This window comes from Gavialis gangeticus, unplaced genomic scaffold, assembly GCF_001723915.1.
Source record: "Gavialis gangeticus isolate Ggan-Ray unplaced genomic scaffold, GavGan_comp1, whole genome shotgun sequence".
NCBI classification, from domain to species: Eukaryota; Metazoa; Chordata; order Crocodylia; family Gavialidae; genus Gavialis; species Gavialis gangeticus.
Genome location: NW_017729025.1, coordinates 10,425,503 through 10,440,057, shown reverse-complemented (window position 1 = coordinate 10,440,057; position 14,555 = coordinate 10,425,503). Strand labels below are relative to the sequence as shown.

At 44.2% G+C, this 14,555-nt stretch overlaps 1 protein-coding gene across 3 annotated transcripts in view; it reads left to right on the top strand.

Moving 5' to 3' along the window:
• Window positions 1-13,215, top strand: part of LOC109298348 (leucine-rich repeat-containing protein 9-like) — an 81,290-nt gene extending 68,075 nt beyond the window's left edge. Inside the window, exons 29-32 of one of the 3 annotated variants that reach the window (XM_019518385.1) lie at window positions 1,105-1,230; window positions 5,215-5,398; window positions 6,895-7,069; window positions 12,194-13,215. In XM_019518385.1, the coding sequence (XP_019373930.1) occupies window positions 1,105-1,230; window positions 5,215-5,398; window positions 6,895-7,069; window positions 12,194-12,233 (525 nt within the window). In that variant the 3' untranslated portion in view covers window positions 12,234-13,215. Of the gene's footprint in view, window positions 1-1,104; window positions 1,231-2,695; window positions 3,243-5,214; window positions 5,399-6,894; window positions 7,116-12,193 lie in introns of those variants that run through there. The other 2 variants (XM_019518386.1, XM_019518387.1) reach the window with 2 other exon arrangements.
• The last annotated feature ends 1,340 nt before the right edge of the window (window positions 13,216-14,555 follow it).

Here is a 14,555-nt window from a genome sequence, read left to right as displayed (position 1 = left end):
CCACGTGCATGATCAGAGGTCAGGAAAACAGACCTTACAATGACAGGCTGAGAGCCACAGGGCTCTTTAGTGTGGAAAAGTGCAGGCTCAGGGGTGATCTGGTGGCCACCTATAAGTTTATCAGGGGTGACCACCAGGATCTGGGGGAACGTTTGTTCACCAGAGCACCCCAAGGGATGACAAGGTTGACCGGTTAGAAACTACTGCAAGACTGTTTCAGGCTGGACATAAGGAAGAATTTCTTTACTGTCCGAGCCCCCAAGGTCTGGAACAGCCTGCCATGGGGGGTGGTTCAAGCACCTACACTGAACACCTCCAAGAGAAAATTGGATGCTTATCTTGCTGGGATCCTATGACCCCAGCTGACTTCCTGCCCTTTGGGCGCGGGGCTGGACTCAATGATCTTCTGAGGTCCCTTCCAGCCCTAATGTCTATGAAATCACTGGCCCTTGCAGTTCTTTATAAGAATTAGGGCCCTGACCTCTGGACTTCTCGCTCAGAGTCACTTTCACTGCTCTCACATCCAACATGGCCTTCATGAGAAATCCCTGCTACCACGAATCACCATGCACCAGTGAACCTCTATCAGCAACAGTAGCTTAATTGAGGAGGGGGGCAACTGGGGCAGCAACCCCATGTGTTGCATTTTGGAGGGGGGACACACAAAAGGAGCCATTGCTACAGCTGCAGCTGATAGGGCTGCTGCAATCAGCACAGCAGGAGTCAGTGTTGCCCCGAGCACAGAGCTCTGCTGTTATGCCTCTGATTAGCAGCATTCAGACCTCTGCTAATGAAGGGGAATAACAGTAGAACTCGCTGCACTGTTACAGGCCTTCAGGTAACAAAGGGGCCCTCTTTTTTAATCACATTCTGCACTAAAATATAACACTTGATTTTTATCACTTTCCATCTATCACTCCCTGCCTCATCACTGGTACTCTCTTCAAGTGTATGGTCTTCTCTCTTCATTTTTGTTTCTGTTTCCCAGATGGTGGCTGGGAAAGTTTTGATTCAAACAACTTGCTCTGCAGACCACATCATCTGCCTGGTATCATTCTGGATAATGATTCAGTTCTCAGGGTAACTTTTGTTCCCTCTCCCTAGGTGTCTCGCAAGGGGTTCCACCGCCTATTGCTTGTGTGTCGACTGCCAAACCTCCAGGTGTTAGATGGCACTGCAGTGAGCACGGAGGAGAAGCTAAAAGCGGAGCTCCATTTAATAGAACAGCAGGTAAATGTGATGTCCACTCTATTGGACTCCATCTGAAATCACAGAGCATAGAAATGGAAAGGACCTCTTCAGTCCTTAAGTTCCTCTCCGTTAGTGAAGAATTATTCTGTATATATAGATACATTAGGTCTGATTCAGGCACAAGTAATAGAACTTCCACCACTTCATGTTGGAAACCAGTTTCCAGCCCCACACAGTCAGAAATTTGTCCTCTCAGACTTCATTAACCTTTATTTAATCCACCCTTACTATTCCACAGAATTCCTCCCTCTGCCCTTCAAATCACAGTAGAACAGTGATTCTCAGCCAGGGTGTTCTGGCACTCTGGGTTGCCATGGGATCCTTATAAGGGTGATGCACAATATTGGCACTGTTAGGTGTGCAAATATATAGCCATGATTCACAAGACAAATCCAGAGGTTTCAGAGAGAATTCCATAGGTCAGAAACACTCTGGCCTCTTGTGGTCTTTCTGAGTTTTTTAAATGGAAGGATTGACCTACTCTTTTCTCATCATCAGAAAAACTAAGAGCTGCCATTTTCTACGGGGTGCTTTGAGTCTAACAAAGTTGAGAACTGCTGCTCTACAAGCTTGTTCTAATGACCTTTTCTCCATAGTTGTTGTAGGGAAGTTTTCTAATGTTTCCTCATAGCCCCCGTGGTAATTGTTATGCTTTCCTCTGTGTCACCTTCAATTTATAAATGGCTTTATGATGAGAAGATGCACAGAAGTGAGCACAATACTCCAGATGCAGTTGTACCACACTGAGTAGACAACAGATGGGATGTTCAAAGGAGCTGAAGAAATGAGACCCACAGAAGCAGTTGAATTTCAATGGGATCAGGGTGATCAGTTCTTTCAGGCTCCTTTGAAAGTCTCAGTCTGGGATAGCTACCTCCCTGCTTCTCCATAATGATGTCTATGCAATATGCTGTCCACAACTGCACTGACCTCTTTTGCTGCTGTCTCTATCAAGCTATTTTGCTTTCTGCCTTTCCTGTTAGAAGCTTCTTGTTGTCTTTTTCATTGCCCCTTCTGTACTATCCCCTGCCACCTGTCTCTGCTTAGAAGCTACTTGTGGGGTGGGGGCAGGATACTCCCTGCGTGGCCACTGTTGCCAGCTTCATCATCCACTTGTTAAACTTTCAGCCACCTTCATATTTCTCCTGGGCTGCCCCTTATGCTCAGGAGAAGCTCCCTGGCCAAACTACTTCATCTTCCCCCTTCGTATCTCTCCCTGACACTCCTCTGTGCTGTGACACCAACAAAACCTTGACTGCTGTTTGTATTGAGAGCAACGACTGTCTCTGCAGCCAGTATCATCATATTATTTCCTGGTGCCTGCTCATCCATTTGTTTGCCTGTATCTACCTCTTGCCTCTTATCCTATACTTAGATTGTAAGTGTATATGGCACAAATCATCTCTTTATTTATGGGGTCCTGATCCCTGACTTTGTTTCTTAGATGTAACAACAAGCCGGCTGGGATAGGAGACCAGCACGCAATGTGCGGCCTTGCCCACAAGAGTCAAAGCTGCTCGTTACCACAGACCACATCCTGAGAGCTCTGTCGTACCACAGCAAACTGGGGTTTGCTCATACCCAGAAGTGGAATTTCTCCAAAACTTGGCTTAATTTCTCCCATGATTTTCCTTCTATGGAAAGCACAACACACATTTTTAAACTGCCCATTTCTACAACAGGATAAATGTAACATAGTGAGGAGGCCTGGGTTCTGCTCCCAGCTCTGCCACTTACATGCTGTGAGACTCTGAATTACTAAGAAAGTTACTTTTGCTGTTCATGTCTTGGTTCTTTTCTGTATGAAATTGTTTAATGGTTCATGCCCACCAGTTTGAAGTGTATGGATTAAACAGTGCCATATAGAAATAGCAAGGATTATTATGGGTTTCAGTAAGGTCCATCTGTATTGCCCATTAGTTCAGCTTTCCCACAAACATCCTGGTGCCATGTATGAGCAGAGCTCCTCGAAGACATCTACAAAGCCACTCTGTTACTTTACTTTTAAAGAGAAATTTAAACCCCCCTCAGTGCCTACAAAACACTCGGCACCTCTTATATCCAACCCAAGTGGTGTGCTGAAAACACCGGTTATTACACTGACGTAAATCTGTTACTTTGTTCTCCCCCTGTTTGCTGGCTGTATCCACCTGGTGTCTTCCATATCCTCACTGTCAGTTCCTTGGGGCACAAACAGTTCTTTTGTCATGCATGTCAAAAGCCTTATTGTGATAAAGACCTCTGGGTGCTCTTTTAGTACAAATAAAAAAATAGGTGGCATTTGTTTTTCCTTGATCTTGGGGCTAATGTTGATAGCAAGTCATCTTCCAACCAGGTACCTCAATGTCCCTGTAGACCTCAGCACACGTTTGCAGAATCATTTGCTATCACAGCTCTTTACATGGATGTACTTGACACAACCTTATGCAGAATCAGGGCCTGAGTGAGTTATTTTGCTAGGAGCACATTTTTGCTACTTGAAGCTTCAACCCTTGTATTCAAGAATTCAAAGCACTTGTGGATTCAGCCCCTTCATGTGCAAGTGTTTTTTATTTCAAAACTGACCCATACTTTTACACATTGGACGTCACTTAAATAAAAACATGGCAGGATGGATAGAAGCAAGAGAAGCACGTTAAGGCTATATCTTAAGAGAAATCTCTGTTTGGTATTAAGGTTCAGTGGAGATGTTATACCTCATTAGCTAGAACAGAACTGAGCCATTATCTCATTAGGTCATTGAAGTGGAACAACACAAAAGATTTTTCAAGTTTGTCAGCTGTGTTTTAGCTGTGCTTTTTTAAGTGCTTGTTAGAAAGCAAGACATGAAGCCATGTGGTGGTGTCTAAACTTTAAAAACCACTTTTGATGTTAAGCTTCAAAAGAGATTTTCCCAGCAAAAACTAGGTTAGCACCTTATTTACCACTTCTTGAAGCAGTCATTAGAGCATTCTGTACATAGTATTCCATCCAATACATTTGTTCTGTTGGTTATATTTGTCTTCCACATTGAATGTTTCCATTACTGAATTAGAGGTGGCTTGAACAACAGACAGTCAATTACATGGTGTATTTTACATTTTTTGGCACTTAATTTTTTTCACTTAAAATAATGAATTTCTTTGAACAAAACAAACAAATAGGCACTTACTTGCACTCAGTATTAGATCTGTCAAGACAGAAAGCAGCGAGTACATAGTCTTACTTACAAAACACTTGGTACAACATTATAAATGCTCATTCACTGCTGCCTTTTTACAAGCCTTCTGTCAGCAAGCAGTTTACAGTCAGGTTACATACTCAAAGGTATCATCCTACTAATGTTTTGAAATAGCTCCAACATGCTGCTCCTACATTAGTTCCAGAGGTGTCCCTCATACGTCCTCATGCATCCGACCAAACCGCTCTCTTCAAACAGCCCATCTGAAAATGAAAAAGTCAAATCTCAAGTCAGTAACAGGAATCTGAAGGCCTGATCCTACTGTTTTTTACTCTCTCAATTTCTGCATTGACATGGCTATTACTGGTTGTTGTTCTTGTATGTATTACATGAGTTAATTGAGATTCTGGACAAATCTGAACCACACTGAGTTAGGGGCTGTCATATTATGTAGGAAGAGCCAATCCTTACCTTTAATATCTTGCTACCAACGTGACAACAGAGAGGGCAGGAGAAAAAAAAAGTTATATCCCCATTTTACAGAAAGGGAACTGAAGCAAACAGATTAACTGACTTGTCTGCAATCACTTGAGTTCTCAGTCAAAGCCAAGGTCAAGAAATTCTCATTCCTGGTCCAGTGTCCTAACCACAAAACCATTCTCTCTCTCTCTCCAAGGCCATCTCATGTTAGTCAGCAGTGGTAGGATCATGTTGTAACATCAGGTCTATGAATCAGACATATTTTTATCGCAAACACCAAGATATACAAACTGTTTTGTTTTTTTTTCCATGCTATTCTGAAGGGCTTCCCAGTTGCAACCTCTCCTTTGGAGTCTGGGTTTTCTGGATTCCCGGCTACCTTCCTAAAACCTACTTCCCTCAAAATAACAAACGTGAATCTGCTTGAAGGCATCAACCACTTTTTTGGACCTGACCTTACGTTTACTTATGCGGTTGAAGAACCTTTATGGAATGAGGCAAATAAAAGTGAGTGTAAGAAAATAGTACCGCTTTATTTCCTTGTAATAGTCATACATTGATAGCTTCATAAATTTTAGGGGCTGGAAGGGACCTTACAAGATCATCAGGTCCAGCACACCCTTGCACTTAGGCAGGAAAGACTGCTGGGGTCAGATGACCCCAGCAAAGTGGGCATCAAGACGCTTTTTGAAGATTGCCAGGGTGGGTGACTGTACCACCTCTGGGAGGAGTCTGTTCCAGACCCTCGGCACTTGACTTGTAAAGAAGTTTTTCCTTATGTCCAATCTGAAGCAATCTTCAATTAGTTTGTGCCCATTGTTTCTTGTCTTCCCATAGGGGGCCTTGGTGAACAGATGTTCCCCTAGGCCTGGGTGTACACCCCTAATATAGGCTGCCACCAAGTCCCCTCTAAGTGTTCTCTTCTCCAGGCTGAACAGTCCCAAGTCTTTCAGCCTCTCCTCATATGACCTGCTCTCCAGACCTCCTTTGGACTCTCTCAAGCTTCTCCACATCCTTCCTGAAGTGCGGCGCCCAGGACTGGACGCAGTACTCCAGCTGTGGTCTCAGCAAGGGCGAGTAGAGCAGGAGGATGACATACTTAGTCTTGCTCGAGATGCATCAGTAGATCCATGCCAGTGTTTGATTCACTCTGCCAGCTACAGCATCGCATTGGTGGCTCATGTTCATGTTGATTTATGTATTTTCTAATACTTGACATTTCTTTGAACATCAGTAGTGTAACTTGGAGAAGGGGTGGGGGGCAAGCAAAGCACCAGCAGCATCCCCTGTGTGGGAAGCTTGCGTTGAGGCAGCAGTAGCTCCTGTGTGAGGACATAAGCACTTACTCCCACCCCACACCACCCAGGGTGCCAAAATGTTGTTACACCTCTCTTGCAAATTCATGGTAAATAGAATAATTGTAAAAAGGGCACTTTGACTTGCCACTGCTATCTTTGAAATCGATCTGGAACTTCTAGCGCTTCTCTTAACTTAAAAAAATGAGGATTGCAGCAGTTCCTTTCTAATTAGCTATTTTGAAATAATTATATATACATTTAAACTCTGTAAAGAGGATTATAGTGAAGCTCAAGGATTTTCAAAGGAAAAAAAAGTTAGTATTTTCCCTCAGCTTGTATCAGTTTTCAGCAATATTTTTCCCACTTTTGGAACTTCTGTTCAATTTGAAGTATTTCCCATGCAAATTAACCTATTTCTGAGGCTTTCTTTTTATTCTAGAAACAGTGAGTGTTAATATTAATGTATGAATGGCATGTTTAACTATACCAAAAACTGGAAAGGGAAGGGATGACTTGAACTGCAGAGTTCTTGTTATGCATACCAGCAAGCAATAGGAAAGTTGGGGAATTGTCTCTAGCAGCCTATAGGGGAGAGGAATGGGTAGAGTTCTTGGGTAGTACAGACAGAGGTGAGTGCATTTGGGGGGGATGCAGCTGGAGCCCTGCTTTTATGATTAGTGCATCCATATACATTTTGTGCTTCAGCTAAGAAATCTAAGAACCCAGGAATGGCGACAAATAATCCTCGAAGTACCCACCCAGAAATAGCTCTCAGGCAAATCAGAGGAGCAACGGCTAATCTCCTAAGCCATCTGACGCATCAGAGCGGTACGCCTCGATCTGCACCAGCACACCCAAGCAGCAAGGAAAATGAGGGCAGGTGAGACTTTTATCAGCAATAAACAGGTGTTTCCTGTGTCCACGAGCACAATGCTTCCACTCCTCCTTCCTTTGATATACATGCAGGGAATTCCTACTGTGTTATCTTCTCAGGGCTACTAAGTTTTTTTTCCCTCCTAATTTTTTGTCCCATCACTAAAACAGCACATTTTGCCAGCCTCTGCTGGAGATTTTGTTCTCTCTCTTTCCTTTGAAAGGACTCCCAAGGTGACTAGAAAGACAGAAAAGGATTCATATACAAATTTTAGTACTAAAATAATGACTCAAACTCATTAGTTTATGTCCTGAAAATGGGTTCAAGTGTAAGCAGCTATCCCAGAGGTCCAGTTATTTTGTTCTGTACCTATTCCTAGCTTTCCTTGATATTCTTCACTTCAGAGTTGAGAATTTTCATTTAGTAATTTAAAAAAACAATGATACAATGAAAAAAGAAAAGGTGTCTTAGGTCTTTTTTACATATTCTATCTACTCATAGACTCATAGAATCATAGAAGTCGGGTCGGAAGGGACCTTGTAGATCTTCAAGTCCGACCACCCGCCTGGGTAGGAGAAAACCTGGGCTCAAATGACTCCAGCTAGGTAGGTATCAAGCCTCCTCTTAAAGACCCCCAGGGTAGGAGCCAGCACCACTTCCCTTGGAAGCTGGTTCCAGCTCCTAGCCGCCCTAACTGTGAAGTAGTTCTTACGGATGTCTAATCTAAACCTCCTCTCCAACAACTTGTGGTCGTTATTCCTTGTTATGCCAGGGGGTGCTCGGGGAAACAAGGTCTCTCCCAAACCCTTCTGGTCCCCCCTAGTGAGCTTATAGACGGTCACCAGGTCCCCCCTCAGCCTTCTCCTGTGAAGGCTGATCAGGTTCAGGTCCCGCAGTCCCTCATTGTAGGGTCTGCCCTGCTGCCCCCTGATCATGCGGGTGGCCCTCCTCTGGACCCTCTCAGTGTTGTCCACATTGCTCCTGAAGTGCGGCGCCCAGAACTGGACACAGTACTCCAGCTGTGGCCTGACCAGTGTCGCGTAGAGGGGGAGGATATTGTGCAGTTACCTTGTTAAGTGTGCAATACATTTAGACTGGCTAAAGATGTAAATTAGTTATCCTGCCTTAAAAAGTCAGGCACAGGGCTCTTGGTCCTGGCTCCACATTGCCCCTGCAACTGAGAGCCCCCTCAGCAAAGGGGACTCCCAGCTGTGGGAGCCTGCTTCTTGCCAATGCAGAGGGAGCCCAGGATCAGACTCCCCCTCCACTGGCAATAAGGTGCAATTGAATCTAATGCATGATCCCACAATCGTGTCTCCTGCCACGCATTTGTGGCATGGCAGGAAGTGCAATAGTGTGGATCATGCATTAGATCAAATCATGTACTTACCTGCACATGGGGAGGAGACCTCAGGGTGGCATCACCTTTGGTGCTTTTGGTTGCTATTGGACACCTTTGGTTGCTGTTGTCCCAACCATGTAATTGGGATAAAGTTAGGCAAACTTTCAAATGCAAGTTTTTCTTCATCAGGCCTCAGTGAGATCTGGCGAAGAATGTCCTGCATATGAAAGCTTGTCTGACTTTATCCCATCTACACAGTTGGTCCAGTAAAAAAATATCACCCTAAGAAATCCTTGCCTCTCACACAATTTCTGGACCATCACAGCTACAGCGTCGCTCTGATGTGCTCTTTGCACATTAAAATAAGTACTGTATTCAGTGGTTAGTATTTTTAGGACTGAGCTCCAACAAAGCATTTTTCTTATCTGCAGACTTGAGAATTCTGAGACAACTAAAAATCTATTTCTTGCCATTGTATCTGACATACAGCAAAAACAAAAACAGCTGGCACCTAAAGAAAACTTTAGGACTTATTTACCAACATTATTACACATCCTGGTTCATTTTTACTATAAAAATGAAAATAAAGGGTGACATTTTTCCTGCTTTCACACAAGCCATAATGCCAATCAAAAGAGCAAAAGAAGTATCAGGAAGTGTAAAGTGTAGCTTAGAAAATAATGCCAAAAATGTTGTCCTTCCTTTGTATACATTGGATAAACCTTTGACCTTCAATAGCACAATCAAGCTGTTTGCTCCATCTCAAAAATATAACAAAAAGAAGAATCTAGAGATGCTGAAAAATTGTTTACAGGTATGGAATGGTTACCAACATTTAGAGAAGGGAAGGGAAGTGGCCAAGGCATAAAATATAAAAATGAGTTATGCACAGAAGGCCTTTTCCTCTTCATGAACCCAAGAGCCCGGAGATGCCTAACAGCATTCAGTTAAAAGCAGCACTCTTAAAAATCCATATTTTACACACAAAGCAAAACTAGCTGGTGGAATTTGCTGTCATCAACCATCCCCAAAGCAAACAAGATGAGATGTTTTTATAGGGACCCTCTGTCAGAGTGTAGAGGCCCCTAGCCCACATGCGTGTGCTGCAGTCCCTGTGCTGTCTGGCAAAACAGCCAGCAAGAAAGGTGCATTAATGATTTTTCAAGGACTTGAGCAGGGTAGGAAGCACTTAGCACCTAAGAGAATAGCATCTCTAGCATAGACTAAGCTTTTGACTGGTCCAGCCTATAATGGGAAGACAAAGCTATGCTGGAGACCTGAACTGAAGTTAGACCCTGGTTTCTTGCTGCCATGTTTCCCTAGCATGGCATGGTAAACTTAGCCACCATTAATGCATTGCTTTGGCTTGTATTTTAGTCTGCTTGCTTGGCTTCCATGTTAGATGCAGTAGAGTATTGGCTAACACATTTGCAAATGAAGCATCTACAATGCACCTAGCTATTGCTTTTTTAAGTTCCAGATTTTGGTTCCCATCTCCAATGGAAAAAGAGTTTTGTTGTTTGAGTACTGCTGAGGCTCGGGCACCTGTGCAGGGCAAGTCAGGATAACTGCCTACTACCAGCATCCTCGTGCCTTGCTGCTGTGGCTGCTGAGGCCTGGGCTGTGCATGGTGTCCCTGGGCAGCTGCTGGTGGCAGGGGGGAGGCACTGTGTAGCTGTGTAGCACGGGCTGGTGGAGCCCAGGGAGCACCACATAGGGCTGTTCCCAGCCACGTCCAGCCCCTGCACACCCGGGATGGAGCCTGGCCGTGAGCCTCTGTGCTGTCCTACCCTGCCCCACTCAATCATCAGGGCTCCTGGGAGCCACGGGGTTGGGGCTGGGCAAGTTCAGCGCCCTTGTGTGTGAATGCGCTCCATGCTGCTGCCCTCCGCGGGTGCATGTGTACATTTGTGCAGGGAGGTGGTTGTGGAAGCACTGGGGCAGTGGGAGACGTGCATGTGCACATGACCCCCCCCATCCCAGATTTCCTTAAAAATAATGTGGTCATCCTACCTATTAGATGCCCTAATAAGTGAACCCCCGGGCTTAGTTGGCTAACACTGTATTTCCTGTAACCTAGTTGCACTCCCCTCCTCATCCTTATCCCTCTATTGTTAGTCCCTCGCTTGGGCGATCTGTATTTCCCTACCAGAACATTTACACTCATACCCCCATCCCAGATTTCCTTAAAAATAATCTGGTCATCCTACCTATTAGGTGCCCTAATAAGTGATACTACTAATAGCAGAACCCCAGTAGCACTAAAATTATGAACAGAAATAAGAACTCTGCCAGCCGGATTCATGCAAACCAAGCTTCTTCCCTCCCTACGCCCTTTTCTTTATGGTGGGAAGCACATTTCTAGTCTCCTGCATTGTTGGGCAGACCTCTTTTGAAGTTTACCCAGAAGAGATGGACCAATCCAAAGCTGTGATAAGACTGAACCTGTGTGGTGGGCTGACACAATAACCTAGCTCCAATGGGCCAGTTCCCCTGGGGAAGCAGTGGCCTCTGTCTCCAGTTGTTCAGTGCAGCTCTGGTGCAGGTTTTTCATCTGATCACAGGCACCACAGTCAGGAGCATGATGCCGACAGCCAAGCTGCTGGTTCGTCTGCACAGAGGCTCGGCGTTCCTGGAATGATTCAGTGCTCACTAGCTCAACGCATCCTGTGACCCAGGGGACATTAGCTCAGGGCCTCTTGTGCAAGCCTTGACTTCCCCAGTCAATTCCATTGTCACATGCTGATTCCAGACACAAAGAGTCAGCGGAAAAGCCCTGAGTTATGTGGGGTGTGAGTCACTGCAGCGTATAGGCACTGTGCTGTCCTTCCCTGCGGGGCTGAACTTCACTCATGCTCCATAATGTCTGGGATGCTACTGATCCGGAGTGTGCACTTATTTTCCATGTAGAGCAGAACAGCGTTTCCCTTACAGCAGGACACAGTACTTGGGGACTGCGGCTGGTCGATTTGCACAACGAGCCCAGGGACGGAAACTGAGAACAAGCTGTTTGTGAGCTGTTGGAGGAGGGATTCTGCATTACCAGGAAAGTTGGCTTCCCTTTACGTGCCTCCCTGGTTCCTGAGCTCTCTTCCAGATCCTCTTCAGGATCTCATGCTAATACAAAGCCGAGTGTGAAAAAGCAGGAGCCTTACACTGAACGTTACTCTTCAAAGAAATCCAACCCTATTAAACTATCACACATGGAGTGATGGCACCCCTAGGACCTTAGCGCATGCCTGACATCACACAACAGCAACAGGACAACAGATTGTTTGTCATCTCATGTGTACAAGTAAATTAGACCTGTTTTTCATATCTTTTCCCTCGTGGCATCACTGTTGGTCAGAGTTAAAGCTGTTTAGGAGTCTAAACCATGCTTTGTTTTAGTTTTTTGTACCTCAGCAGGCTGTGATCTGTTTGAAATCAAACCTGAATTTCCTGGGCTTGTCTTGGGGGATAGTCATAGCATTTTACATTTAAATTACTCATATTTACTCTTAACCATAACTTCATATTTATCTATTTATTTTTGTTCTGGGAATTTCTTTAGGTGTCCTTAATTACTAACCATACACAAATATGCCCAGAAAGATTGCTACCCAAGGGCCAGCAAGCCTGGAGTTTTTGCGTCTAGGATAACATAGTAGTCACCTGCTGAGTGTCTAATACAATTGAACAGCCAATTATTTGCTTTATTATTTTGCTCTAAAATACATGGCTTATTGCTGATACCAGTCTAAGTGAATGTCTGTGTGGTTTGACTTCACAATGCTTCTTTCTTGCAGGAGGCCCACCAATAGCCCCTCCAGGCAAACCCGAATGTAACTTTCTGTAGGAATAATGAGCGCGAGTGAAATAACGTGCCAGCTTCTTCCTTCGTGTTCCTTCACAAACTACAGGGGAGCTACACTGGGGTAACTTAGTCCATTCTGCTTAGGTTCACAGTCATGGTATAAAAGCTCATAACAACTGGTATGAAAAACGTGAATGAACTCCTTGCATTCTGCACAGTGTGAGTTAATTACTTTTCAGTTTTACTGAACTTGGTGTGTCATCTCGCAAAGGTAGATGAGGAAGAAAAATGTCAGTGTGTAAGTAGCTAAGTTCTTACACTGGAAAAACTCCCACCTACATCCACTGCCCTGAAAACATGTCGGGGGGGTGCATTATGGAAACTGCCACTTCATTATAGTACACATTTGGGTTTTTTTATCCACAGCAACCTTTTCACATACACATGCACACACACATGGCCACTGAAGTCAACAGGGGTCATTCAGGTATTTCTGAACCCAGAATATGACCTGTAATTTTCATATCCCCATTAGACCTCCTTCTTACATTTTTATTTTTTAGAATTATTCAGTGACAACAATTAAAATTCCATAGGATATTCCTAGAGTAGGATTGTACTGTACTTTTTTATAACAAACATTTAAGATACCACAGAATATCACCAGGATAAATGCCAGTAAACTACTGATCTACTTTAATATGACTTGCTGCATGGCTATTTAAAAAGTCATCTGAATAAGTGACCAGGTTACAAATTAAGCATTAGAAGACTTTATTAAAATACTTTAGGATACTTGTCCTAATGGAATAAAACGAGCTGTTCATTCCAAGCTTTATGTAACGTGCATGATGTACATTTTTCATGTTGGGCCCCAATTAAATGGCTGCTAAAAAATTAGTGGATTGTCTTAAAATTGGAGTCTGTTAATATTTTGGTAATCAACCTCTAATAGTTGTAAATTGAGTATCTTTTTAACATGAAATCAGCCATTCATTTATTTACAAATGTATTAATCAGCCATTAATACATTTGTATTTTTCCCTTGTAAGTACTGTGGATTTGTAAGAGGACAATGGGGTTTCTTACACTTCGCAGCAGATGTACCGATGGATACTCAGCAATAGCTGCTGCACAGGCTACCAGCATTCCTGTTTATGTGGGGCACAGTTTTGGGTTGTTTTCTTTGTTCTGTGTGTGGTGGTGATGTGAGCAGTTCGCAGAACAACCACGAGGTGTCTTTGTTGCACTGTGGATTTGCTGCAGCATGTCTGCTGGCGGCTTGTTGGAGCAGATGCTGCTCTCATGCACATGTATGGAAATCTAGAGTAGCTCCATTCACTTCAGTGGTTATTTGGAGTGAGAGAGCTCCCTGTGAAAGCCCTAGGCCTGAGTCCTGCCACTTTGAAGGCACTGGCTGACTGCTGTGCAATCAATAGGGTTGATTTCTCCACCAGCAGCTCACCCATGGATGGTCAATACCCACTTAGGACGGACCTCAGAGCTTGCAGTGTAGATTAGGATGTGATGCAGACAACACAGAGGAGAAGAAGGGGAGATGTGTGTCTGCAACGGGGACACTGGGGGTGGCAGACTGTTCCCCTCTGTGCTTCTAAGTGGCAGTCCCATAGCCATGTCCCTGGGCATTTTTGGCTCTGTCTCTGCCCTGTGGATGCACAACCGTGCACACACAGACCTAGCACACTCAGCCAACTATGCAGTGGCTGGACAGGTACGTGCGTTCTGTTAAGAGACCTCCAGTGCCAGGTGAGCAGTTTTTCTTTACATAAAGCAGTTAATGCCCAGCTTGATCCAATTAGAAATGCAGCTGCTCTGGCTTCAGCGCTGTTGAGTTTGCTCTCTCTGCCTTGCATAGATTTTTACACCTCCGTCTTTTAAATTCTGCCTATTTCCATTTTTTTTTCTTCTAGCAGAGTAGAGCTCTAGAACAAAGACTTCAAGCTGTTTTTTGGGTATTCGCTGGATTCCATCGATACTCTGTTCAGTCTCACTTTATTAAAATATTTCCTTCCTTTTTGAATAACAGGGTAGCTCATGTTGATCAAAGATAGAAGCAACATAGCAACCAGTGCAGTGACATCCCAAGGGCTTTTACATGACAAATGCACTGAGTCATAAGGCAGCTGGCCGCCCTCAGGGACCTAAAACTACATGTGTCAATCTGAGGCAATTTGATTTCTAGCAGGGAAATATGTGTTAATCTGTTTTAAATTTACCTTCCACCAGAAAAAAAGTTCTGATGCTTGTTAATACTTGTCACCGGCACTCGCAGTGCACCCCAACTACTTGAAAACATTAGTCATAACACTGATAAACAGAGGCTGAATGAGAGC